A 26,168-nucleotide genomic window follows, 5' to 3' on the forward strand; every position below is an offset into this window, starting at 1 on the left:
GACTTTACTGTCTCTCAGCCTCAGTTGTTATGACTTTGAGTTGTTGCCTGCCCTCCCTTTTTCATCTGCTTTTTTTTTTTGAGATGATAAATTTGCATGTCTCCCTCCTCAACAGTGAAGTAGGAGTGTGCCAAGGAAAGCCCAGCCACTGTTTGCAAAACAGCCCTGTTGGTTCAGGCTCACATCATTCCAATAAAACCAAGCACTTTTTATTCATCCATTATTAATGAAGCTGTTCCTCTATTACTTTTTGGTGATATCTGTCTCATCATGGCCACTCCATGATAAAGTCAGTGTTTGCAATCATTTCCAACAGTCAAAGATCAGTTCTGAGAATAAAAAAAGGTCAGTGGATTCTGAATATATACAAGCTTGTAGCTGTAGTTTCATGTCACTCCAGTAAATATTGGCCCATCAAAATTGCAAACCTAAATTGTCTGTCAAACACTTTTATTTTCTTAAAAGTGTGAAATTCTTTAAAAAAAAAAACCTTAGATGAGCTCCGAACGCGCCTTGGAGCCAAATAAACAATGGCATTGTTTGTTTCACTAATAAAACTATTACTGAGGGTCCATTGTAAAGACCGGAGAGGCAGTTTTCTTTTCCTCGAGCTGCAGCACAAAAGCTGTTCCGTGTTTTGTGCCCGTTTTCAGCGACACAAACTGGGGCTATGTATATATAAGGCTAATCGTACATAGCATCTAGAGTGGCTTCCAGTAAAGTTGGGGCCTGATTTCCATTGTTTGGATCATAATAGGCAGCGCAGCCTGTTGGGTATGCGACAGAGGGACGTGTGTACCACCCACCGTCAGGCCAAATACTCCAGTGGCTGCATTGTGCTGCAGGAATTCATATCTGCAAACATTGCAAACAGATTACCTCAGAGCACAGATTTAGAAGGACCCTAAATCAGCTTTGACTTACTTTTCCAGTAAGACAGAAGCTATATGCAACAGAAACAAATCAATAATAGCTCCACAGTTACCAGATCTTAATGCACATTCTTGATACTACTTTAAAGGTAAGACCATAAAAAAAATATTTTTTCTAGTGGAACCTCTATCACAAATGTTACTACATCTGATTTATTTGTGATAAAATAAAGTTAAAACATTTAAACCAAATGTTTTATTTTATAAAATGCCATTAAAATTGAATTGAAAACCACAGAAAAACCTGTTAGTGGAACACATTGTGAGCGAGTGTCATGACCACCTCTTAAAAGAGAATCCGGTAAAATAAATCTGCTTTTTTATTCAGGACTCCCTTTACCTGACAAAGCCTTTGGTCGCTTTATGCAGTATGCAATCTGCTGTGAGCGGAATTTTGGTCACTTAACAAAGTACTTGATGTCCTTGCAACTTCCGTTTTTCTGGAAGAGACCGCATTGATAGATGCTATAAAACTGATATTTTTTCCAAAAAAAAAACAACAAAAAAAAACAACCCAGCTTTAAATATTAAGCCTCCTACCTCAATTGATTTAAATAAAAAACATAATATGTCATGATCTGCCCTGATAGCTAGCCTTAATTGTTCATGTCATTCACCTGCGTTATTCTGCCTGGCTCCTAATTATCACTGATCTCATCACCCTGCTGGTTCTGCTTTATATTCGGCTCAGCCAAGCTATCGGGCCCAGATCATTGTTTGTCTCATGCCTGTATGTCTGTTTCCTTACTTTTGTTAGTTCCAAGGTTTGTGTCCTCGTTCCCGCTGGCCAGTGGTTTGATAGGGTTTTAGTGTTTGTCCTGTCTTCTGATCGTGTCCTGATCCTTTTCTGCGGAGCCCTTTGGCTCGGAATGGTCAGTTTTATTCCCGTAAGCCTGGCTCCTAGGAGGAGACCAGTTTAAAGTCCTGCAGAAATATTGGTACCCCGTCTTGTCTCTGTCCCTAAGCCTGCCTGTCTGCATCTCTGCGTGTCTGTCTGGGAACGCTTCTGGACTGGGGGAACTCTGAACCTGCCTTCACACTCTGTGGATTCCTGGAACCCTGTTTCTGTCTGTTTCTGTGTGGATCGGAACCCTCAATCGAGTTGAGATTCCTGGATCTCAGAATTGTCCTTGTTCTGGACTGTTTTCCTTACCTGGCTCGGTTTTCTGCTGGTTCCACAGAGGCTGCTCTATCGGGAACACACTGGGCGGCTCCACGCCGCATCTAGTTAGCTGTGCATCAACTAGATCCTACCTCACTCTAAGGAGATGGACTGAACTGTTAAACCAGGTAAGTGAGTCACACGGATTATCACCTTCCATCAGATGATTGTGGTCACCTACCTGTGTTTCTCCCTCCAGAGATTCAGTGATGGGTTGCACCCCACCCCCTGCAGTAGCTGAGATCCACAGCTCTGCGCTTTTGTTCTGTTCTCTTTCAGTTTGTTTTGTTTTAATGAAAGTGGTGCAACTTTCCTACTGACTGTCTCACCTTGAATACTTTATCCATCTGTCCCTTTTCTGACAGAATACAATAAACTTGACTTACTTTAACAGAAGCTGAAATATAACCATCGCCATTGACGGTTCCAGACCGGGGCAAACAGGGGCCTGTACCCCTGCAGAACTGGCCCTGGCCCCCCATTAAGGCCCTCTTTACTAGAGAAAATGCTAAAAAATGTATGGGGATATTTTTTGGCCTAGAAACTACCACTGATAGGTCCCTTGAACTAATTTCAGTTTTTATTTTTACAGCTTTATTTTAGCAATGGTTTAAAAACAACATTGTTGTACTTTTAGCCTCAGTCATACTGAGATATCACAGTTTTCATCTTTCATCTGCTTCATCTGGGGTTTCCAGAGCTGCAAATGGCTCTTTGGTTCACCTAATATATCAAATGATCAACTAGTGCCCTGTTTCTATTTCATTCTTTCAGGGCTGCAGGAAGTACTTTTGAACATGGGGTGCTGTGAATTCTTTTTTGGTTTTTTTTGGGCAAAATACCTATGAGCCTATAGGCCTATTTAAAATACAATTAAAATAATTAAGTAAATTAAGATTCACTATTTTATTGTCATACCAGGGTCTGTAACACAGACATCAGTTCTCAGGTGAATAAATGTGCTATTAATTAAACTTCAAAATAACGGGCATGTAGATGGCACAGTGGTTAGCGTACACAACCTATGTATGGAGGCCTTAGTCCTCGACGAGGCCCTCATGAGCGGACAAATCCGAAATGCCTTTCTGTGCCATATTTCCTCCTTGTTTTTGTCATTAGACTATGTACATTTACTAGTCTGCTGCCGCAAGCTGGATAACACTCTTTAGCTTGCTTGACCTTGCTATGACAACGTAACTTCCATGAGCTTGTGTTGATTAGGCCTCAAAATAACTAAATTAAAATCCAAATACACGTAATAGTAAAATTTAAAAAAGGCAAAAATTATTTCCCAAAATATTCATAAGAAATCTATAATTTGTGCAAAGTATTTTTAATAAAATATTTTTAAATCTCCCGCTCGCTACAAGGGGCAGCACCCCCCAGCACCATACATTCCTTCATTTAGTGTCCCCAAGAAAGAAAATGATGCCCTTCCCGGAATTATTTTATCTAGAAGCACTTTAAGGCCGATAAACTTAAATATTCTCTTCCATTAAAAAAAAAGTCTGATCACAAGGCCATTAATCTGGTCCTAGGTAACATATCTTGTTACCTTACACTAACATGGTTTCTTTTCTTTCTTGCCAAACAGTGTCAGAGATCTGATGAGTAATTCTGACGCTTTGCTCCATAAATTTTGAACTTCTGTTCACGTGAGAAAATAAACTCTATGATGATAGATGCTATTCAGTTTGCTTGGGTACATATGGAAGTTACTAGTAAACCATCAAACATTGCTGCAGTGCTGCATCGGTGACACATAAGAGACAAAATTAATTTCTGCTTTTTGTCCCAGGTTATATTTCTCCTTTTTGGTATTTCATGTTTAACATCCAAATGATGTGAAACTGGCCTGATTAAAAGACTCTAAATTTGTATCCAGTAAAATGATGATAAAAATAAATTGAAGTTGGGTCAGGCCTTATCTACGTCCATTTTTGTGACATGTCATGTTCAACAATAGTATCAAAGAGGTGGAGAGTTTCTGCTAGATAGAACCTGAAAGCCACACAATAAGACCGGCTAAAAAATGATCACCATTTAACCTTTGTTTCCGTTTTGAAAAGACATAATGTCTATTTTCATCATTATATCATAACAGAGAACTGTGAGCGTGCATTAGACTTTAAGTAATATTTTACTCAAAGTCTAATGCACGCTCACAGTTCTCTGTTCTAGTTAATAGATTATATTAAGTAAGTAATTAAGTAACATTAAGTAAAGTAATTTCCCTCTGGGATTATTAAAGTATTTCTGATTCTGATTCTGATATATAACCATAAGTAAAGTCCCATGAATTAAACAAGATTGTAGATGAGCAATAAGATTTTTATTAAGAAATTTATTCTTTTTTTGTACACAATGTCGTTTATTATATTATACTACCTTCAAAACAGCCAAGCTCAGTATATTGGGTAAAGGGAAGCTGATTGGAGCTGATTAGAGGTTGGATGGTTCCAAACTGCAGAGACTGGGATGGAGAGAGGAAAAAGTTACAATCAGAGCTACTTTGGAATTATTTAGATTAAGAATGGCTGAGGCAGGCCAAGAGACAAATTTATAGTCTGTAGCAACTTTCATCTTGGTGAGTTTGAGCAAAGTGGTACACACGTCACACCCTTATTAAACATGGTGGTGGCAGCAGTATTATGTGGGGAGACCATACTTTAGCAGAGACAGTAAAACTGGTCAAAGTCAGTGTGTAACATGGTATGTGCTAAGGATTTGATTTTGTCTGTCTATCAATTCATTCATTCATTCATTCATTCATTCATTCATTCATTCATTCATTCATTCATTCATTCATTCATTCATTCATTCATTCATTTATTTTCCTCAGCCTATCCGGGGCCGGTTTGTGGAGGCAGCAGTCTAAGCAAAGACGCCCAGTCTTCCCGATCCACATACACTTCCTCCAGCTGCTTTGGGGGGACCCCAAGGTGACACCAGGCCAGCTCAGACACATAGTCCCTCCAGCATGTCCTGGGCCTTCCACGAGGCCTCCTCCCAATGGGACAGGCCTGGAACCCCTCCAGACAGAGGCAACCAGGAGGCATCCGAAACAGATGCCTGAGCCACCTCAGTTGCCTCCTTTTGACATGGACGAGCAACGACTCTACTCCGAGCTCCACCCGGATAACTGAGGTCTGTCTGTCTGTCTCCATTCGTGTTATAATTTACCAATTTAGATGGGGGTCTGTGGAGGATAACTGTTGCCTGAGCTGCACTCTGCTTTCGCTGAGAAAGCACAACGTTTAGCTCCAGGAAATTAATATTCTGACTCGGAGAAGTCCGATAGAGGTTCTAAGTGGTAGCATCATAGAGGAAGTGAAACAAGCTTTAAATAACACCTTTTATAATAATAGTATTGTCCTCATGTCTCCCAATTTGCCCGTGGCTGCACATGGTGGTTAAACATAAAAACATTCCCAATAAATGATGCAAAGCAGAAACAAACAACGTCCAACGAATGTGCAGCGTTTGGGTTTAGTTAGAAAGATTGCTGGTAAATTCCCCAAAATACAGGGGTTGCCTGCTTTTAGCCACACTTGATTTGTACTTTGGCATGAGGATTATCAACTTTATAGGTCATTGCAAATGTATATCATAACAAAAATTGTCTCCTGCATTCAGAATCCAAGCACTCTGCTCTGATCTCTAAGCCATTCCTACTAATCTCCCAGAATTCTTTTCTGTCTTAGGATTCTGTTCAACCTGTTTGTGTCCTCAATTTTTATAAACCGTGTCTAAAATAATTTTTGCTAAGTTTTCATGTATTCAATAATCTAATGCACAGGTTGCATGTTTTCTAAATACATAACCAACAAAGGCTAAAAACCCTACAGGATTATAAAGGACATGTTCAAAGACTTCTGATTTCCTTACACCATTTCAACAATGAGAACAGATGTGAAACACTGTCAGCCTTTGAGTTAACCTTTAGCTTTGCTTTCATTAAGAAAAACGTCTGGTTTCAAATCAAACTGAGTTTATTAATATAATGGAGATGAGGCAATGTTATACAGTCATTTGACATCATAAGAGCAACAAGCACCATTTAATCTGCAAAAGCTGCAAATTATCCAAGTAAAACAACAAAACCTACGTACTCCTGTATCTAAAACAACAATATCATCAGTAAATCATACAGCACCAGACTTTCTGTGGTTGAAGTATTAAAAAACCTTTACTCATCCATGATGCTGTTATTAATATTAATACTGAAGAGGTCCCAGTACATGGGCGGTTCTAGACATGTGCCAGCAGGGGCCACTGCCCCTGTAGAACAGATCCTGGCCCCTGACATGGCCCTGTATTAAAATATACACAGCAGAATTTAATAAGCATATCATTTGTCCACAGGTGAAAGGCAGGGCACACCCTGGACAGGTCACCAGTCTATCACAGGGCAACACAGAGACCAACAACCATTCACACACACTCACAACTAAGGAGAATATAGAGAAGCCAATTAACCTAACAGTCTTTTTTTGTGTGTGTTAGGAAGCCAGAGTACCCAGAGAGAACCCACGCGTGCACAGGGAAACATGCAAACTCTATGCAGAGAGACTCTGGGCCAAGATTTGAACAAAGAACCTTCTTCCTGCAAGGCAACAGTGCTACCCACTGCAACACTGACCGGCATAAAATTTTAATCGAAATAAGTAAATAAAAAAAAAAAGAATTAAATGTCCTTGATTTGACCAGGTAGGTGAGACAATTTGCTAATGGAATTAAATAATTTATGTTACTCTATTATTGTTTTTGCATCATACCAAATAATTTCATTATAAGGGCAAAAGCACACCTTCTTTTGGAAGATCTTCTTATTTAACTGTTCACATAAAGGGAAAATGCAACTATTATACGAAAATTTTACTTATTAAGATATGTGCTAACTGATTGTCCCTTTAACCGGTTTATTTAACCCTTTTAACCTTTGCAATTTATTTGAACAATTCTTTAGAAATCACACTCGGCTTTAAGCTCCAGTCTTATTAAGATAGGGTCCCAGTTTTTATCTGTTAGATTGGGGGTCTGTCCCTCCAACTTCATAATAATTGCACGAACATCTTTCCACATTCTCTTATACGCATTGTGCTGGAAACTATGGAAACAGTTTCTCCCTGATTAAACCTGAGGAGAACACACAGCAAATCCTCAGCGGCACACTTTCCAGCACTGGTATGTGTGTCCTGATAACGTCCCTGCAGACTGGCTTGTTGCCAGCCACGGGCATACTCAAGCCTGTCGTTTGATGTCAAGGGTTGGCTCCAGACAGACCAAGCATTGTGTCCCAAACAATAAACCCCAGACCCACTGAATTATAAACATGTCCCTTTGGGGGCGTTTTCCTCGCTTATTTGCAGGAGACACCCATAATCAGGAAACCTGCCCTGACTTTTCTAAATTTAGCAACTCTAAAACTCAAGTGCTACTGACTTGGCACCAACCATCAAATGTCTTTTTCTGTAATAAAGTGCTAATGCATAGAGGAAGGCTTGAGCCTAGGTGAGGGGGTCTTATAATTTAAGACAATTGTGTAATCCAAAAATACCCCTAAGTTCCTCAAAGTACTATAACTTACAATAATCAGGGTTTTACCTTTTTTAAACATAATTTTTGAGTGAACTTTTGTTGTCACAGGTTATAAAAAGAAAGAAATTTTATGGACCCAAGGAGTCAGGGGCCACTGGATAATTACTTATTCATATTTTAAGATGCCCTAATGAGAGGCCAAACTATTACACTTAGCATTAGATCATTAATCAACAAACAGGAAGTATTATCCAGTGAATTATATTAAATACACTAAATTGAAGCAAGGCCACAGAGGTGATGTTCAAACTAATGCAGGATAACATATATTTTTAGACAAAAAGGACAAAAAAGGTCAGTATAAAATAGAAAGCAGATTAAATTTTTGCAAGCCAGTTTTCTTTTTAACATAAAACCTTTTAACCAGTGTCCTCAATGACTATTTACTTCTTGCTGTATGTTAGTTTGACCTCATAGAAGGTTCCAGTAGGCTTGTATACAAAAAAACCCCAAAACAAAATATCTGGAGCACTTTTTTTTTGAGCTTGTCCATTATTCATAATTAATTACAGTGGATGGAGTAGCCAGACAGTTTACTTGAATAAGAGTAAAAAACATTTTATTATCTTCTTTTTATCTTCTTTTTGTCTCACACCACCCAATGAAACACAAACTTTTCTGTTATCAGAACCTTACAACACTGCGCTGAGCATCTCCCTACTAAAACAGAGGAATTACAAATAACAGAAACCCATCAAAGATGCTCTTCAAACCTGTGGATACCCAAACTGAGCGTTTGTCAAATCAGCAAGAAAATCCAAAGCAGCAGAACATAACGGCGAGAAGATTAAACGCAAAAACATCGCCATCCCATATGTTGCTGGAGTCTCTGAAGACTCAAGAGGATTTTCTCCAAACACAAAATCACAGAATATTTAAACCAAACAAGAGCCTTAGACAGAGACTAGTGCATCCTAAAGACAAAACCCTCAGACCTAAGATTAGAGGAGTTGTGTCTGCAGTTCAATGTAGTGAGGAATGCTCTGATCTTTATTGGAGAAACCAAACAACCTCTCCACAGACGCATGGCCCAACACAGAAGAAAGACCTCCTCTGGACAAGACTTGGCGGTACATCTACACCTTATGGACAAACGACATTCTTTTTAGGACCAGAATGTTTACATTTTGGAGAAGGAAAATAGGTAGGTTGAGAGGAACATGAAGCCATCTATGTTAAGAAAGGAAAACCAAACTTAAACAGAGGTGATGGACTCAGATTTCAGCTTTCAAAAACCTACAATTTAGCGATTGAATTAATTCCTTCCTGCTATCATTGCAGCCCTAACCCCTTTACAGGGGAACAGAGCAATTTGCCTCTTCAACCACGCCAACGATTCCCTCTAACAACCCCCATTTCATAGATAATACCGGTATCGGGTATTACAGGCTAACAAAGAACCCAAATGACCCCCATTTCAAATGGGTGGACCCGCTTGTCCGGTTCACTTTGCATGCTTTCTAAACCAAAACAAGGCTTATTTTTCAAACTCAACTCTATTTCTGACATTTTGAATTGAAAAAGCTTCCTGGATGGGAAGAAAAATATCTTTAAACTTTGAAACAGAGTCCAATGGATTGTTTTTTTGTTTTACTTTTTGGAATAACATTTAATTGAGATATTACTCCAGTAAAAGTATGATATGCTAAGACTACTTCTAAAGCAATATATATATATATATATATATATATATATATATATATATATATATATATATATATATATATATATATATATATATATATATATATATATATATATATATATATATATATATATATATATAACTAATGTTATAAGTCCTGTAACTGAGTAAATGTAACTAATTAGTACCAAATTCTGCTTATTAAGAGTGTCTTTATAAGGGTGTACCGTGTATGGAAATCTTGGTCAAAAATTGTCTAATTGGGTAGTTGATCAGGGCTGTAAAATTACCGGTCTTTAGCAAATTCATCCCTTCGATTGAGATAAAAGGGTTTTGAGGAAAAAAGTAGTTCTAATCGAAAAGGAATCCTGCTCATTCTTTACAATCCAACTTTCAGCTGCTTCACTCTGGCAGGAGACTGAGAGGTAAAAAAAACTCCTCTGTTTCCTCTGCTGTGACTTTCTTGAATAAGAATTACTTTAGTGAACCACTGCTCATATAATTGTGGATCTTGTTTAATTTATCTATTCAGTTATTTATTAATGTTGTCTTTTATAGAACAGCTTTAAGTGCATTCATTTCTTTATAAAATAACAATGTTCTTTTAGATTTCCCTTTAAATGATGTGTTTTAAAGTATAAACTATTGCCGAATGTCAAAGATAAATCTCCATCTTACTTCCAGAACTCAGAAGCACTACTTCACTCCCACAGATGAAGTGTGTAATTTTAATCTTTTTATGATCTTTTTTTTTTTTTATAATTGTGTTGTGTTGCTTTTTTTTTAGGATTTGTTTTATTGACAGAAGCTTTTACAAGATGTTTATGGTGTATAGCAAGCATTTACAGTTATACTGAAATTTGTATTTTATAAAACAGACTTATTGATATATAGTCTTACAGACACAATTCACAAGGAAACTTATTTTTTAATTTTTAACACCAAAAGAAAACAACAAAACTGTTGTGTTTCTTTTAACCAATGTTTGAGTGTGTAGAAAAAGGCACCTATGAATAAAATGTGTTTCAGTCTTATTTGAGGAAATGTAATGAACAGTGAAGTTATCCTAAAAATGTAGTAACCTCTCCTTTAACCATTTATAGGGCAAGTTACCGTTTATTACCACCAGCATACCCCTTACAAAGGGAATCCCCACCGTCCCTCAGTGAGGTCTAGAAGCACAAGATCTATATCCAGACATTCAGCAAAGATTCTGCTACATGGCTGTACATCCTATTTTGGCATTTGACCAATTAGATGAACCCTTGAATGATATATTACCTATTAGAAATTAAGTTGGAAAAAAAGTTTTTAAAAAAAGCTAAAAAGCTAATTTAAAAGTAAAAAATGTAATAAGCCTAGTTAACAATTATATTTAGGTTTATGAACCAAAAATGTAAGTGCCAGTATCAGCATTAATGCCTCTAAGGTTATATTGTACCAAAAACATTTGAGTTTCTCATGAATTTCTTATAGAAGCACTTTTATTATATTTCTTAATAATTACGGCAAGTTGGCATTTCTTTTTTATTACATTGACATACATTTTTGGCATCAAAATATCCATATTTTTTGAATGTTAGAAAGGTAATAAGGTCTTGTCCTGAATTCCAATAACACTATTGGCTTGAGATCAGAGGCGTAGCCAGAAAATCCTAATGGGGTGGCCAGTCAATAACCAACGTATACGGGGTGGATGAAAGGCACCAGAACCTCAGGCTCATTCTGCACTGTTCCAACAGGAACGAGAACAACATCCATATTTTCTAAATAAAGACAAACAATCCTTTCCTGCAGCCTTTGCTAACAAATAGAAGCATATATTTAAACATCTATGCTATGTAAATAAAAGGTATATTGGACAAAATTCTCTCAGGTTTGAGTTCTAGGGCGAACATCTGTCATTACCTTCTTTTATCAATGATCATTCTGCAAAAAAATTATATTTAAATTTTACTAATATCCATATTTCATGAATTTTTAAGTTATTATTAAAGTAGTTATTTATCTATGATTTCACTGAAGACTCCTAGATGACTTGCAGAGGCACATAATTTTATCTTTACCCCAAATAATTGAAAATTTAGTTCTGAAAAAAGCATGAATTCTGTATGTATAATCTTTAATTTTTTTTATATTGATGCGAATAATTAACTACAGTGTTTCTTTTGTCAAGTAGTTTTTGATATATGAAAAATTTAAACTTTTTAAATGTTTAAAAAGTTTGAGGATTCCCCTTGAGAGTGTTACTGCTGCCAAGGGTATCCAATGCTGTGCTACCCCTCTTCTGCCGGTAGGTGTCGCTGCGGTACGCTCACTACGTCTGCCACTTCCGGTTCCTCTCCGGATCAGCTGACTCTGATGCTGCTGACAGGAGATCCGACGAACTGCGCTGAATTGCAACTATGAACATTGTCAAGCCATAGAAACACTACAGGCACTCATATATCCGCCAGTATCAGACACCAATTTAGTATACTGGTGAGTGAAATTATTAACGAGATGGAAAAACAACCTATCTTGTTTTTTTGGTAGCAAAGCTAGCTAACTTGCTAGCGGCAGCTAATCCCTGTGATGCTGTTGACCTTAACCATCGCTTTCTGTCGCTATTTAAATCCATAAATTCAGTACAGCGGTTTGTTTATTGGTTCCGGGTGACTTTGCATAAGGGAAGTATTACATTATCGCGAGGATTGAATGTATTCATAATTACCCAGCCCAATAATATAACAGTAGTACGATAATTCATTCATTACCATAATCTAGCTAAAATACAAAGTCAGCATATTGCACCAGATTAATTACACGTTAAGGCAACTCATTTGGGCAGTATTTCTCTTTTGTAGATATTTCTGGATTGTTATGTGAACAAAAGAAAATGAATGCTCTCCTTGCAGTTTTCTGTAGCTTCCTCGGAGCTGTAAACATGACTGAGTTTTGGCTGATCTCTGCTCCTGGGGAGAAGACCTGCCAACAGACATGGGACAAACTGATGGCAGCAACCACACGCACTAACAACCTCTCCAGCAATCACAAGTTCAGCATCCCAGACCTCAAGGTTAGAGTGGATTATAATCACTCTTCTGCTGTCTGTCCTCACTCCCCTATACAGTTATTATCACAATATAGAGCAGGGGTAACCTGCTCTGAATAAAAATCATCAACCAGTAAAGGTCCAGAGACATTTTAAATTATAATCTGTTACTTTAAACAGAATTTAACACTGAAATAAAATTAGATGTTTATGCATCCATATTATACAATGAATTTCTAGATAAAAACATATTTAAAAACAATAGAACATTTTCCCATTTTAAAATCTAAATTGTTTTCGAAGTAGAGAACAACAATTGTTCGGTTTGGTATATAGACAATTTCCTGATTCACATATTTTATAAAAACCCTGAACTTGCTCTTATTTTTATTTTTTTATGGCTTAATGTTGGCAGTGGGCTTTATGCTGCCCTGCAAGGCTTTAAACCTGGTTTGAATGGAGACTAAGCCATTCTAAAGCACATATCATTGTGCTCATTTTGAGCCTGGATCCATATTTATTTTTGATTCTGTTCATGGTGGAGAATCCTGCTTCATAGCAGCAGGTTGAGCCAAACATCTTCTAAATGTGCAGGGTCATCTTTAAGCGCCATTTCCCTTTTCTTTCACCACAGTTCTTCCAGCAGTCCACACTTTCTCTGCTCTCTTTTTGTCATCATCTTCTCCTTCTTTCCTATTAGAGACTGACACGGGAGTGGATTTTCACTCCTGTCCCGTCCCACTCCCACAGAAAAAAATGGTGTCCCGTCCCGATCCCGGGCCAGAGTAGAAATCTAAATCCTGTCCCGTCCCACTCCTGGTGAAATTACTCCCACTCCCATCCCGCTCCCATACAGAATGACTCCCGCTCCTGCTCCACTCCCATTCTTGTTGTTTTTGAGCATGGGTGAAAAACTCAGAGCGGAAGTTACTATTGGTTTGCTCCCGCTCCCGTCTGCTCCCGTTAATGTTTAATCCTGTACCGTCCCAATCCTGTGATCGTTACTAATACTGACTCCCATCCCACGGGAATCCCACGGGAATCCCGTGACCCGTGGGATTCCCGAAAAAATGTCAGTCTCTATTTCCTATCGCCCGGCTTGCCACAGGTTTGCCTGCTGTGTCTAAAAGTAGCAGCAGCAGCAACACAGACTGAGAGCAGCTCATTGGCTAATTTGGATCACATGTAGCCTTGTGCCGGACGCTCCTGAGGGCTTTACCGTATTAACAGGAGAAGCGGGCCAAATGAAGTTAGACAAATGTAGTAATTTATAAATGTTTTAAATCAGGTGGGTCTGGATCCGGACCACGGTCCGCTAATCCATGACCTCTGATATAGAATGTTATTAAGTTTTTAGATAACTCACCATGTGTGGCGGTCTGTACACAGGCTGGTTTCCTGCATATTAAAGTGTTTTTTGGGCAAAGTTTAATCCACAGAGCAGCTCAGGTCTTTGGTTCAGTTCGTCTCTGTACTGATCACAGAGTAAATACCTGCGGACGTCTCTTCTACGTCACGCTGCAATGTCCTCATGGAACCGTTAGCAATGCATGAACAATCCTGGACAGAGAGGCACCTTCCTAAGAACACAGGGCCCCCTGGGTGTCACTGCAGGCTTGTTGAGCGTTCAGCCTGGTTAACCTTACATGGAATGCAAAGAAATACTTATGTTATTCCTCTCAGGTTCCAATGATTAGCTTTTATTTTTTGTTTAAAACAGGTCGGAACACTTGATGTCCTGGTGGGACTCTCAGATGAACTGGCCAAATTAGACGGGTTCGTTGAAAGGTAAACACACTGCTGTATAATTTTAAATATCATTTATTTTTTGCTGTTTCTTTTTTAAAATTTTGGTTGTTGCTAATATTAAGTACAAATCAATTTTGCGGGAAGCCGAAGTGGAAACTTTCCCTTGATTGACTCTGATTTGTAATTTACAGACACCCTGACCACACAGAAAAACACACAGAAACAAAAACATTCCCTCTCTTATACCGAGGGACAGCAAGCTCAATTCGTGGCAGTGGCAGCGGTGTGACACTTCTGGTGGCTCGTCAGGCTGACACGGCTTCAGTAGCGGCAGGCATGGTGTATTACTGGCAGCAGCCACTAGGCTGACAGTCTGCCAGATCAGCTCCACGTTTACTGACGCCGTTTCGGCTGCAGCAGAAGCCGTTTTTCTGCGATTAACTTATTTATAGTACCTCTAAGCAGATTTTAGTTTTAATATTGTGATTATATTGCTTAAGAAACTGCATTAAAACTTTCATAAAGTCACATTTACTTTATGGATGGAAGTAGTTCATCTGCCAATAAGAGGCCAGTGTTCCCCGCCACTAGCATGGCAATCCGGCTGTCCTGCCAGTAGGCTCCCCGATCGGCTCCCAGGTTTACTGACACCTTCTGAGGGACTGCAGAAGCCTCTTACTAGCGGCTGCTGCCAGAAATGCGCCATGCCAACCAGTACTAAAGCTGCGTCAGCCGGACGAGCCGCCAGAAGTGTCACAACGCTGCCACTGCCACGAACTGAGCTCGGGCTGCTGCATATACCGAAGAGCTCCCACCATATTCTGCCTTTGAACACACCACCGGCATGTAGTTTGATGGAATTTCCTTCCTTTAGGTTAATATGATTTGATTAATTATCTTGGTGATGATAAATAAGAATAGCAACTATTTCATTTTTTTATGTTTTATTCATAAAATCAGCCATTTTTCTTCAGAGAACGCCTTGGCTTCTTGCCTATCATTTGGAAAAAAACATTGGAGTTAGAATGTCAATTTGTTCAGAAAACTGTGATCAGTATTAGCTAGCGATAGCCTGATTGAGGCTCGTCTGTTTAAAAAGATGTGACCTCCACCACTGACCCTCAGATGTAGCCAGGTTTAGCTTTCTCTGGTCTCCTTGTAACGTTGAGGAATTTTGCCGGGACCAGCGAGCTCCTGCAGTCTGTCTAAACTTAGCTGTTTACAGTTGGGTGACGCATCAGCAGATCTTTATTTAGTCACCTTTTTCTTACCATGTGGCATAAGTTTAGTCCTTTGGAAATATTTTTCATCCAAATCTCACACAGTCCTGTTACTGCCTGAGCTGTTCTTGGCTTCCACTGTGGGGATTTCCACATCTGTGAGAAAAACCAACCTTACAGCCGTCTGTCGGTCACTGATCTTGTTCTGTTTTGAAGTTTATGTTTAGAAGAATCTGAAAAGTAATCTCAGTAAATATGTGGATCTGTTTGGGTGTGCTGCTCTAGATGCCTCACCTTTTTTTTAAATCAATCACAGACATTGTTATCATAAGATAAAGCGATGATGCGGCTGATGTGGATTTTCATGTAGCTTTCATCCCGATGATGTGACTTGGTGGTGAAATGCTTTGATGTGCAGCTGAACCGTCTTTCTCAAGCTGCTGAACCCTGAAAGTCGGCCATCTTAAGGCTAGCCTTTGTCAAAAGCCCATCGAAGCATCTATGTGTGAAATCTTTTGGTGTTTCAGGAGCTTCGACCAGCTGTATGGTTGTGGCTTATGAGAGCACATCATAATTTGGTGTTTTCTGGGTTTTCGCAGTGTGGTGAAGAAGGTGGCTCAGTACATGGCTGATGTGCTGGAGGACAGCCGGGACAAGGTGCAGGAGAACCTGCTGGCCAATGGAGGTACGGTGATCACGTCAACTGCTTGGTCTGTTTGAGTGGATACAAGCAGGAATAGTTTAATCTGTGATTTAACAACACTAAAACTTAACCTGCAAACTTAGAAAATGTGTGTTTTCTGTGCTTTAGACTTGATATGTTTTTCCAATTAATTCAACAAGGCAATAGTTTAAAGTTTTGCAACTAGAGAAAAGGTTACAGTACATTAAAGAAGCTATAAGCCTATGGAGTGAACTTAGTTCCATAATTGCTGCAGGAAAAAAAAACACATTTTGTAAATGGAAATGAGGAAAAAGTGTGAAACTTTTCTAACCTCTTAATCCCAAAAGTTTCAAAGTTACTTTGCAGTTTTATTTTTTCTCTGAATTTGTTCCTCTTCTATTTTTTTTATCTCTCTTTGTTTTTTAAAACAGTTTAAAAAACAATCCACTGGACTTTGTTTCCCAGTTTGAAGATGTTTCGCTTCCCATCCAGGAAGGACACTTTGAATTGAAAAAGCTTCCTGGGTGGGAAACAAAACGTCTTCAAACTCGGAAACAAAGTCCAGTGGATTGTTTTTTTTATCTTTTTTAGAACGACTATGACCTGGATGACTCAGAATCGTCACCAGCATTTCTCTTTGTTTCTATTGGGCTTTATGTGGAGAGAAATTGATCAGTGAAATACAATTTGAAAAGACTGTAATTTGTAAAAAATCTATCTAAAAAAAAAATAAAAGAGGAAAAAAATTAAGTATGACAGACTGAGATGTGGGAAAAAAAATAATAATTTGATAAAACAAAGTGTGATCGGGGGAAAAACGTTCAGTCGTATTTCTATATTGCATTTTGTCCCCAAATTTCCATTTACAAACTGTGTTCTTTTATTGGCTTCGCTAAGCTAACCTATGGTCTCAAACATTAAGGCCGCCATAGAAGACCTGGATGGACACTGAGATTAACACACAGCTGGACTTAATCTAGTGCAAACCACACTCTAAGAATTCAATTTGTAAAATGCAAAACATTTTCAACTGCTTTGTTCATAAATGTGTGCTACTTAGTGTTTGTCTCTCACAGAAAAAATAAATCTGATGAAATCCATTTCGATTTGTGTTTGATACATAATGTGACTGATTTTCCCATGCAGTGTCTTATTCTATCTGATAACCTGAAGAATGGCTTCCCAGATCCTCTGTTACTTGTGTTTTAGTTGACCTTGTCACCTACATCACTCGGTTCCAGTGGGACATGGCCAAATATCCCATAAAACAATCCCTTAAAAACATCTCTGAAATCATCTCAAAGGTAGGTCTTCTGGGTAGATTCAATCACCATATATTTTCAATCATTATCTTGCAGATTTATTTCAGTCTTGTGTGCCTTTTTCCTGTTTCTGCATCCACGCTCTGCCTCTTTACTCCATTTATTCAAGTTAAAATTAAGTGCTTTTAGATTCGTTAAACATTTCTGCTTGTTTTTTGGTTTTTCCTTTCAGCAAGTAACCCAAATTGACAACGATTTAAAGGCCAGAGCATCAGCTTATAATAACCTGAAGGGAAACCTGCAGAACCTGGAAAGGAAGAATGTGTGAGTTGCTGGTGAAGGTTCTCAGTCATCCAGGTCATAGTCATTCCAAAAAATTCAAAACAATTCAATTTGTTTCCAAGGTTGAAGACGTTTCGCTTCCCATCCAGGAACCTTTTTCAATTTAAATTGTCAGGAATAGCGTTAAGTTTGAGGTTTTATAAAGTAGCCCAACAAAGGTTTGTTCTTGTTTTTGGTCCGTTCCAATTTGCATGTTTTCAAAACAAAAACACGGCTTTGTTGGGCTACTTTACAAAACCTCAAACTCAACGCTATTCCTGACATTTTAAATTGAAAAAGCTTCCTGGATGGGAAGCAAAACGACCAGTGGATTGTTTTTAATTTTTTGGAATGTGTGAGTTATATATGATAGAAGATCTAAAAAGAACTTAGCTTTATTTTAGTTTTCTTTTTCTTTGTGTTGTTCTAACATAATTTTCTACCACTAGGGGGAGTTTGCTGACGAGGAGCTTGGCTGATATTGTCAAAAAGGAAGATTTTGTCTTGGATTCAGAGTATCTCATTACTATGCTGGTGGTTGTACCCAAGTGAGTCTACCATTTCTAGTCTGCCTTAACGAACCGTCCTGATTGGTTCGAAGGTTTGAAGGAGGAAGTAACGCGTTGTTTTGCTTCCTCAGGGCTGCCTATGCTGATTGGCAGAAAACATATGAAACCCTGGCTGAGATGGTGGTGCCTCGATCCTCAAAGTAAGCAATAAAAATCAGATGAAATGGTGCTGAGCAATTTCACATGATTCCCTGTGATTCATTGGGTCCGTGTTTTCCTGCAGTCTGCTGTTTGAGGACAGCGACAGCGGGTTGTTCAGCGTCACCTTGTTCAGGAAAGCCATCGATGACTTCAAACACAAAGCCAGAGAGAACAAGTAAGACCTATTATCCTATCTTGGTGCCTTTTTTCCTTTCCTGACTGCATCATATTTTATTGGTCATGGCAGAGGGGGGCCCAAAATTGAAACTCTGACATTAAAAATACAGACAGAAGTAATTTTTCCGTGCTGTCCCATGCCCTGGCATAGCTGTCAGCTGGCCTGATTAGATTACTACATTAGTTGACTATTGTCTCAATAATTGATTAATCACGATTTATTCAATTTATTGTTAGCCCTACTCAAAAATCACATCTAATATGATTCTCACATGTCATAAAAACATGAAAAAATACATATGACCTTTTATTTATAGTTAAAAATAAAGTCTCAAAATTATATGTAACTTTAGATGGTAGCCAATCTGCCTTATCTATATTATTTTAGTACATGATTGAAATTTTCACAGACTGACAGGGTTCCCGTGGGTCCTTAAAAAGTCTTAAAAGTACGGAAGAGGATTAGGGGCGATGGGGGGGAAAAAAAAAAAAAAAAAAATTAACTGTTTTTTTTTTATATTATTTCAGTATAGTATGGGGAAAAAGTCAGAATTCTGACTTTTTTCTCAGAATTCTGACTTTTTTTATTGTCAGAATTCAGTAAGAATTCTGAGAAAAAAAGTCAGAATTCTGACTTTTTCCCCATACTATACTGAAATAAAATTTAAAAATCCGTTAACCTTTTTTTTTTTTTCAGTGGCCCTAATCCTCTTCCGTATAAAAGGCATTGAATTCTTCAAAATAAAACTAAGGCCTTAATTGGTATTAAAATGTCTTAAATCAGTCTTTCTTAGGTCTTAATTTTTAAAACATCATAAATAGGATTATTTTATTACGATTTATTTTTGTAATCTAAATAAAACATTAAAATTGACCCTTTTTTTTTATTTAAAAAAAATAACGGCTCACCATTATTGGTTCCGTCCTGATAGCGGAACCAATAAAAGCGTTGTTGCGGCCGGGACATTTGGGAGATGCGTCATTTACTTTTTGTCTTGAAAATATGAGCAAGTGTAAATGTGACGAAAATTGGCTCCAGTTGTGGCTTTAAAACTGGTTTGTTTTGCTCCCTGCTAAAACAAAGTTTGTGAATTCAGTTAAATAATTGTTCAAATATATCTGTCATTTTTGTGTTTTTAGCTTTCTTCCTGTATTGGAAGCTTTTCAAAATTTGAAACATTAGTGCAGTGGTTTATGTTAAAATAAACCTTTGGGTTAAGTTGTCGCAAGCAGGTTTTTCTTGTGTTTCTTGTGAATTTGGTCTTAAATTTTTATTTAAAGTGGCATTAAAAAGTCTTAAAAAGTCTTGAATTTAACTTGCATTATGCTGTAGGAACCCTGGACTGAAACATTAAGGACAGCTGTTCTACTTCCTAGTCAATATAGTTAAAATTATTAAAACAGCAGCTGCATCGGTGAGTGCTGCATAGTGACCGACGGTTCTGTCATCAGAGAATATAGACGTCATTTATAATTGCAGAGTTGCATCATTTATGATGATGCCTATTAAAATGGACAATTGCTTCGAAGTATCAAAAAATGTAGTAATTTAGTGAAAAACTAGGTTTGGATAACAGCTGAGTGATTGTGAAGCACTTCTATGTCAAGTCTGGAGCACTCAGAAAATTTGTTCATACCTGAGAGAAGATTAGAAATAAAAATATGGCGAATGCGACATTTTACCTTAAATCACTCGTATGAAAGATTTAGGAAACGAATTTGTTTGTACAAACGGTTCTTGCATGTGGCCCAATGTGTTTAAGCAATTTCTATAAATTCTTTATTTAATTCAAGATTTATAGATTTGACAGATTTTTTTTTAAATTATTATTATTCACCACTAGATGGCCCCAGTGAGTATTGTGCCCTCCCAGAAATAAACCGTTTTGCAATATTTAATTTAATGACAATGACAAGTATTTAATGATAAGTTTAATGACAATAAAGTTGAACTCTATTCTATTATTTCCTGCTAGATTTACAGTGAGAGACTTTCAGTACAATGAAGAGGAGATGAAGGCTGACAAGGAGGAAATGACGAGGCTCTCCACAGATAAGAAGAAGCAGTTTGTAAGTGAAGTCAATGCTGCTCCTGTTGATCAATTGATTCCTCTTAGATTGTTTTGTTCTTTAAATCAGAGGGAAATTAACCTGGCTGTGTTCATAGCACAATCCATTCCTCATGATTGATCATGTTATAATCCAAAAACTACTCTTTGCAACCATTCCAGGTTCTGTTTTTAATTTTTTCAGGCTAGTGCTTCTGATTCAGGTCCAATGTCAATGTGTCTACCTCTGACTGCTGTATTGCTGCCATAATGTTCAGTCTGGAAACCAGAAATGTTTGCTTCTAACAGAAAACAACCTCTTCTAACCTGAAGCCTTTTAGCTATTATCAGGGAGACTCTATATAAGTTAACATTAGGCTCAGGTGCAGAGAGATAAGCTGGAGCCCTTAAGGGCTGGTTATCCTCCTGCTGCAGTGTGTCGCAGAGGGCTTGTTGCAAATATTTTTGATTTATGCCCAATACTGAAGCGTGGTCTGCGCTATGTTATTCCACGCCACAACTCAAGAGGGACAATCAGGAACTAGCTGTGGGTCTAGATGCGACCGAGGCGGTGAGGCAGTGGGGGCAAGTTGTGCGACAATGGAGGGACATGAGAGTGAAAAAGAGCGGAGATCCAGGTGGAAAAAGGGTCCCAGCGTTCTCGCGCACCTCGCTCTTCTAGCTTTACGAGTCGTTTTCCACAATGGCGGTCATACAAACAAAACAAGCCGGTAAGGTACCAAACAGGAAATATGCACAGTGTAGAGAGGATGTAGATTTGACCAATCAGAGCCTCCAGTCTGCAGCACTGTCTGTAGTCACCTATAATTTTAGAAAGGTGCAGAAGAGTGTCTGCGGATGGATGATTATAAACCAGCCTTCAGGTGCATTTAAAAGTTTTCTTAGAATGACGAAAAAAATAACTTGGATTGAGTTTTAAGTCGGCTGTCACAAATAAAGCTGAGAGTAAAGAACGTCTGTAACAGAAACTCCACCTGTCTCTGCAGGGTCCCCTGGTCCGATGGTTAAAGGTGAACTTCAGCGAAGCCTTCATCGCCTGGATTCACATCAAAGCACTGAGGGTCTTTGTGGAATCCGTTCTGAGGTATGGAGTTGACCGCCTGGTTTTCCGTGCGCTCTCCATAGACGCCGCGGTGCTGAAGCCGTTTGCCGTGTCGCTCCCTTTGCAGATATGGTCTGCCGGTGAACTTTCAGGCCATGCTTCTGCAGCCTAACAAGAAGACCATGAAGAAGCTGCGGGAGGTGCTCAATGACCTGTACAAACACCTAGACAGCAGTGCAGCAGCTATCATTGACGTGAGTGCTTCAATAAGATGAGCTTTTTATTAAAGCAAGACTAAAAATACTTGGATTTCAATAGGGCAACTTGGACAGTTTTCTAGAGATTTAGCATCTCTGCTGCTAGGATATCTGCTGCATATATAGCAGATGTAGGATCAGTGTTATTTGAGGCTTATTGGTGGTTCATTGGTAGAGATCTCGCCTGCCACCTTGGAAAAGAACCAATTGTGATGTTACAAAAATTATCTGTGAAGGATGACTACTTAAAACCAAAACAAACTATTTAATCATGGTCCTCAGTGTATGAGGATAAGTAAAAGTAAAAGAAAAAGCAGTCAGAACTCTGATGCTACGTTCAGACCGCAGGCAGCAGCTAAAACGCACATGCTGCTTCATTTTTGATGCTTGTAGAAGTTTGTTTCTGATACGAGGTTGAAGCATCTTTGTTGCTCTGGCTGCACAGTGAAAAATTGGGTCTGATGCGCGTTGGATGGAGCTACCCTATCCTTTCTTTGCCTGTAGCAATTGCTACTGTTGAGTGGGATTCCAACTAGTGACAGAGCAAAGTGTCCTCCTTTTCAGAAACCCATATCTGGTCACCAAAGGTGTGAACGTAGCATAACAGTGGCTAGCTTCCAGCCTTGGCGTCCTGCACGAGCATTGGGGGGTCGATTCGTTCATGTGTCAGGGTACGCGCACAGGGGGGAGGGCCAAGCAGACGACCATGATTGACGTGTCAGGAACCAATAGTGGACCAAGGACCGTCTTTTGTGATCGGTTGGGGTTATTCATTGATTTCTCACTGTAGCGGGGAACGTTTATTTTATTTTCACTTCCAGACCTTCTATTTCACTACTTGCTAAGGGGCTGTTTGGAGATCTTTAAGCCACATGGTAAAAAATGCGTCAGAAAAGATCTCCTAATGCACCTTTAAAGAATGTAAGAATGTGCCAAAGGAAGGGGAACCTCTGAAACCTGCAGAACAGCGGCCATCGAGGACCGATTTTGAACAGGCCTGGTGTAAATAATCGCAGACTGGACTCTCCTATAAAGAATGAGCAGCAACTCCCTCTAGTTGATGGTGGCAGCATTACAACACTGACGGATTATTTCTAAGGCGACATCATCAATTCATTGGAGGAATCAAATGTTACTATAATAAACTAATAATAATTATCACTTTATAAGATCCAGCAAAATTGTAGATAGAAAAGCTCCAACATACTGATTCACAGATACTGGAGTTAAACGAGACGATTATATTTCCACATGACAAAAAAGAAAAGGAAAAAAGATGATCAATATTTGTCTAGAGGCTAGATAACTGGATATATGCAGACATTATTGCAAACATTAAAACTGTGCATAGTGCTGGGATATGATGTATGATATGGTACTGCTGCAAGTAGATACAAAAAACACAAAAAATAAATGATGGTAAAACATAAAAACCTGCAAATTTTTTTTATTTTCCTCTTTATAGTACAACTCTATTTTCTGAATAATTCAAAAAAGGCTGTCATTATGACACTCTTTGTTTTGGGTTTTTCTAAAAATAAATACAGTCATTTTTTTCTGGAAGCTTATTTCTGGAATGCTGCTTTGTCCTTGTACCAATTCACAGGAGAATAATCCAATCAGTATCTTAGTTCCTGATCTGCTGGGATGGACAAACATATTCTACCTTTTATAAAAAAAACATCCAGTTGTGGTTTTCTGCTTTCTGTTTTTTTTTCTCATCTGTGGCTTTTTAATCTATAACACAAACCTGGACCTAAAACATTGATCAGTACCAAATATTGGTCTCCAAACAACATTTTTTTATTTTATTTACCCCTGTAGATACTGTAGACATTGAGGTATGACTCTAATATTGCTGGTCGTGTGTTATTTTGGTCTAAGCTTTGGTATCCCTCAAAGTTTTTAGATCTTTAAAAACCCTTCACAGTTTTCATCCTCTGTAAACACAGATGGATTACTTTGCTTTTGCAGTTAATGTTTTGACCAAACTATTTAAAGACAAACCGTTAAACATCTTTAAAAAAATGGATGAATTACCTTCTATCAATGTTTCAAGGTGTTATGTAGAAGAGGAATCATAAACTCTGACTTAAATCTAAGATGATGAGTGCTGAATTTTTTTAAGTCTCCATCTCAATTTTACTGTTTTTATACTGTTTTTTTTTGACTGCAACAATAACCACATTTTTTAAATGTTATTTTAAAATATGAAATCTGATGTTAGGGTTTTTGTAAAATTTATTTTCTTATGCTAATCAGGTAATGGATGCTAAAGTTAATGATTCTTGTTGCAGTTTGAGTCTGTTTTCACTGCGACTGTGAAACACGGGCTCCCCCCTGTGGCCACAGCAGGTCACTGCAAGATAGAGGAAAACAAAAAAATTATTTAAAAAAAAAGAAAAAAGGAAAACAAAATATTTAACCCTAACCCTAACCAACAAGTACAACTGTGAATGAAATAAGAAACTGAATTTATCGCTCTTTAAAAAAAAAGATAACTAAAAAAGACATTCCAACCCTGACATAAAATAAAAATAAACAAGAAACCATGTGCGTTTCATACATGATTATGATGATCCCACAATATCTTAAACTTGAGGGAAAAAAACACAATCTAATGTTACTATGAACGTAACTAAAAAATGTAGTAGAAAATAAATGTAACTGTTTTTGTTTAACAAAACATAAAACACCATTGGTCTAATTCCATCTTTCCCATTTACTTACATTTAATTTGATTTTGCTTATATATATGTTTGTGTATATGTATAGGTGTGTGTGTGTATAGATTGGAAGTCCACCTTTAAAAAAATAAAAACATAAAAAATATATTTGGAACAGATGCACATCTGCGTTTGAAATAGATTTCAGACATTTTGGTAAACCAGTACGGCTTTTAAAAAGTAGCTTGTTGCTCTGCCACATTTATTTTAAACAATGTTGTAATACTGATCTGATCTTTATGCTGTTATCTATGATTATTCTAAGTAAGGTATGTTTAATGCTCTAAAATAACCTGGACCTGTTCCACCATGTTGGTTTTAACCTGTTGTTTTCCTTGGTTCCAGTCTGCAATGGACATCCCAGGCCTGAACCTGAGCCAGCAGGAGTACTATCCCTACGTCTACTACAAGATCGACTGCAACCTGTTAGATTTTAAAGTTTAAACTGTTGCCCTGTTGTTGTCCTCATGCTGAGTGTTTATTAAGTTATATTTTTCCTCGTTCCACCCTTCCCCTCCTCTCTCGCTGCTCCTTCTTTCCTGGTCAGCTTCTGCAATGACTGTGCTGCATGATCATTCCCTGTGGTTAAAAAGATTCATCAAAAAAAAAAGAAAATGCTACCACTTTTAAAACCAAGAGATGAGAATGGACTTTTTTTATATATATATTTTGTTCTGTTTAAAGTTTTTTTTTTCCAACACAAGTGATTTAGTTTTTTTTTCTGATGTGAAGTAAATGAGGGAATCATACTGGTGAGTTATACATTTACTGTCATTCCACACGTGCTGGTGTGTATTTATAGCTGCAACTGTGTCGGTGTTCAGAGATTTTTGTTTACATATGGGTAGTTTCATCATTGTACCCATGGCAACCACACCCGGTACGCATTGCGGAGTCTGTGGGCGACCCCCACAGATGACGTGAAGTCAAGTTATTAACTGAGCGTGTGTTGTTGTTTCTTGTGTGTATCTTCTGTCAAAAAGAGATCTATAGCCGAGTATTGTGAAATTATGAAATAAATGATTCTATGTAATTAAAACCAAGGATTTATGTGTAAATAAAACAGCTCAGGCCTGTATACTGGACTGTGATTTACTGAGTACTGTCTTAAACAATATAAGAATGGGGGGGGAATCAGCGTCTGTTTATTTCTCTATAAAGCTGTGTGATGACTCATGTCCACAGCCGCGGGCTGCGTCGTGTTTTGATTCAATTCAGTTTATTTCTATAGCGCCAATTTACAACACGTCTTCTCAAGGCCCTTTACAGTTCAGCAGATCATCCAGTCAAAGTGATTTAAAGTTTTAAAGAAAACCAGTTGATTGCATAGACTCATTGACTTGAAGGCAATCCCTCACACCAAGCATGCTTGTAGCGACAGTAGAGAGACAAAACTCCTTTTAACCAGGAAGAAACCTCCAGCAGAACAGGACGCAGTGAGCGGCCATCTGCTGAGGCCGACTGGGGTTCAAGGAGACAGAAGCAGAGATACTAAAAGCAGCTGTAAAAGGCGGCCCCGTCCAGGAGAAACACAGCCAGGTAGACGAGCTCCGAGCCAGCTCCCATGTCAGAGGATGAAGAGAGCGCATCCAGCCAG

General features: G+C 38.3%; 1 protein-coding gene and 1 long non-coding RNA gene across 2 annotated transcripts; both read left to right on the plus strand.

Annotated features, from left to right (window-relative positions):
* Window positions 1–891: 891 nt before the first annotated feature.
* On the plus strand, window positions 892–5,595 carry LOC119771396. Its single transcript, XR_005279142.1, has 3 exons — window positions 892–1,021; window positions 2,114–2,222; window positions 4,937–5,595. It is a non-coding gene; the product is annotated as an uncharacterized LOC119771396 (long non-coding RNA).
* A 6,067-nt stretch (window positions 5,596–11,662) lies between these two features.
* atp6v1c1a (ATPase H+ transporting V1 subunit C1a) lies at window positions 11,663–25,649 on the plus strand. The gene is made up of 13 exons (XM_038267321.1): window positions 11,663–11,821; window positions 12,238–12,398; window positions 14,095–14,162; window positions 15,943–16,028; window positions 17,217–17,311; window positions 17,502–17,593; window positions 18,040–18,138; window positions 18,231–18,299; window positions 18,383–18,475; window positions 20,454–20,547; window positions 21,533–21,630; window positions 21,716–21,842; window positions 24,917–25,649. Exons 2-13 carry the CDS (start codon window positions 12,267–12,269, stop codon window positions 25,013–25,015), a joined length of 1,152 nt encoding a protein of 383 aa, XP_038123249.1. The 5' UTR covers window positions 11,663–11,821; window positions 12,238–12,266; the 3' UTR covers window positions 25,016–25,649.
* The last annotated feature ends 519 nt before the right edge of the window (window positions 25,650–26,168 follow it).

This window comes from Cyprinodon tularosa, unplaced genomic scaffold, assembly GCF_016077235.1.
Source record: "Cyprinodon tularosa strain WSP-4 unplaced genomic scaffold, ASM1607723v1 ctg669, whole genome shotgun sequence".
In the NCBI taxonomy this organism is placed as follows: domain Eukaryota; kingdom Metazoa; phylum Chordata; class Actinopteri; order Cyprinodontiformes; family Cyprinodontidae; genus Cyprinodon; species Cyprinodon tularosa.

Coding starts and splice junctions, on each gene's coding strand:
- atp6v1c1a (XM_038267321.1), top strand. CDS start 12,267: ATGACTGAGTTTTGGCTGATCTCTGCTCCTGGGGAGAAGACCTGCCAA. Junction 17,312..17,501: donor TCTCTGAAATCATCTCAAAG/GTAGGTCTTCTG, acceptor TTTTCCTTTCAG/CAAGTAACCCAAATTGACAA. Junction 18,139..18,230: donor ATGCTGGTGGTTGTACCCAA/GTGAGTCTACCA, acceptor TTGCTTCCTCAG/GGCTGCCTATGCTGATTGGC.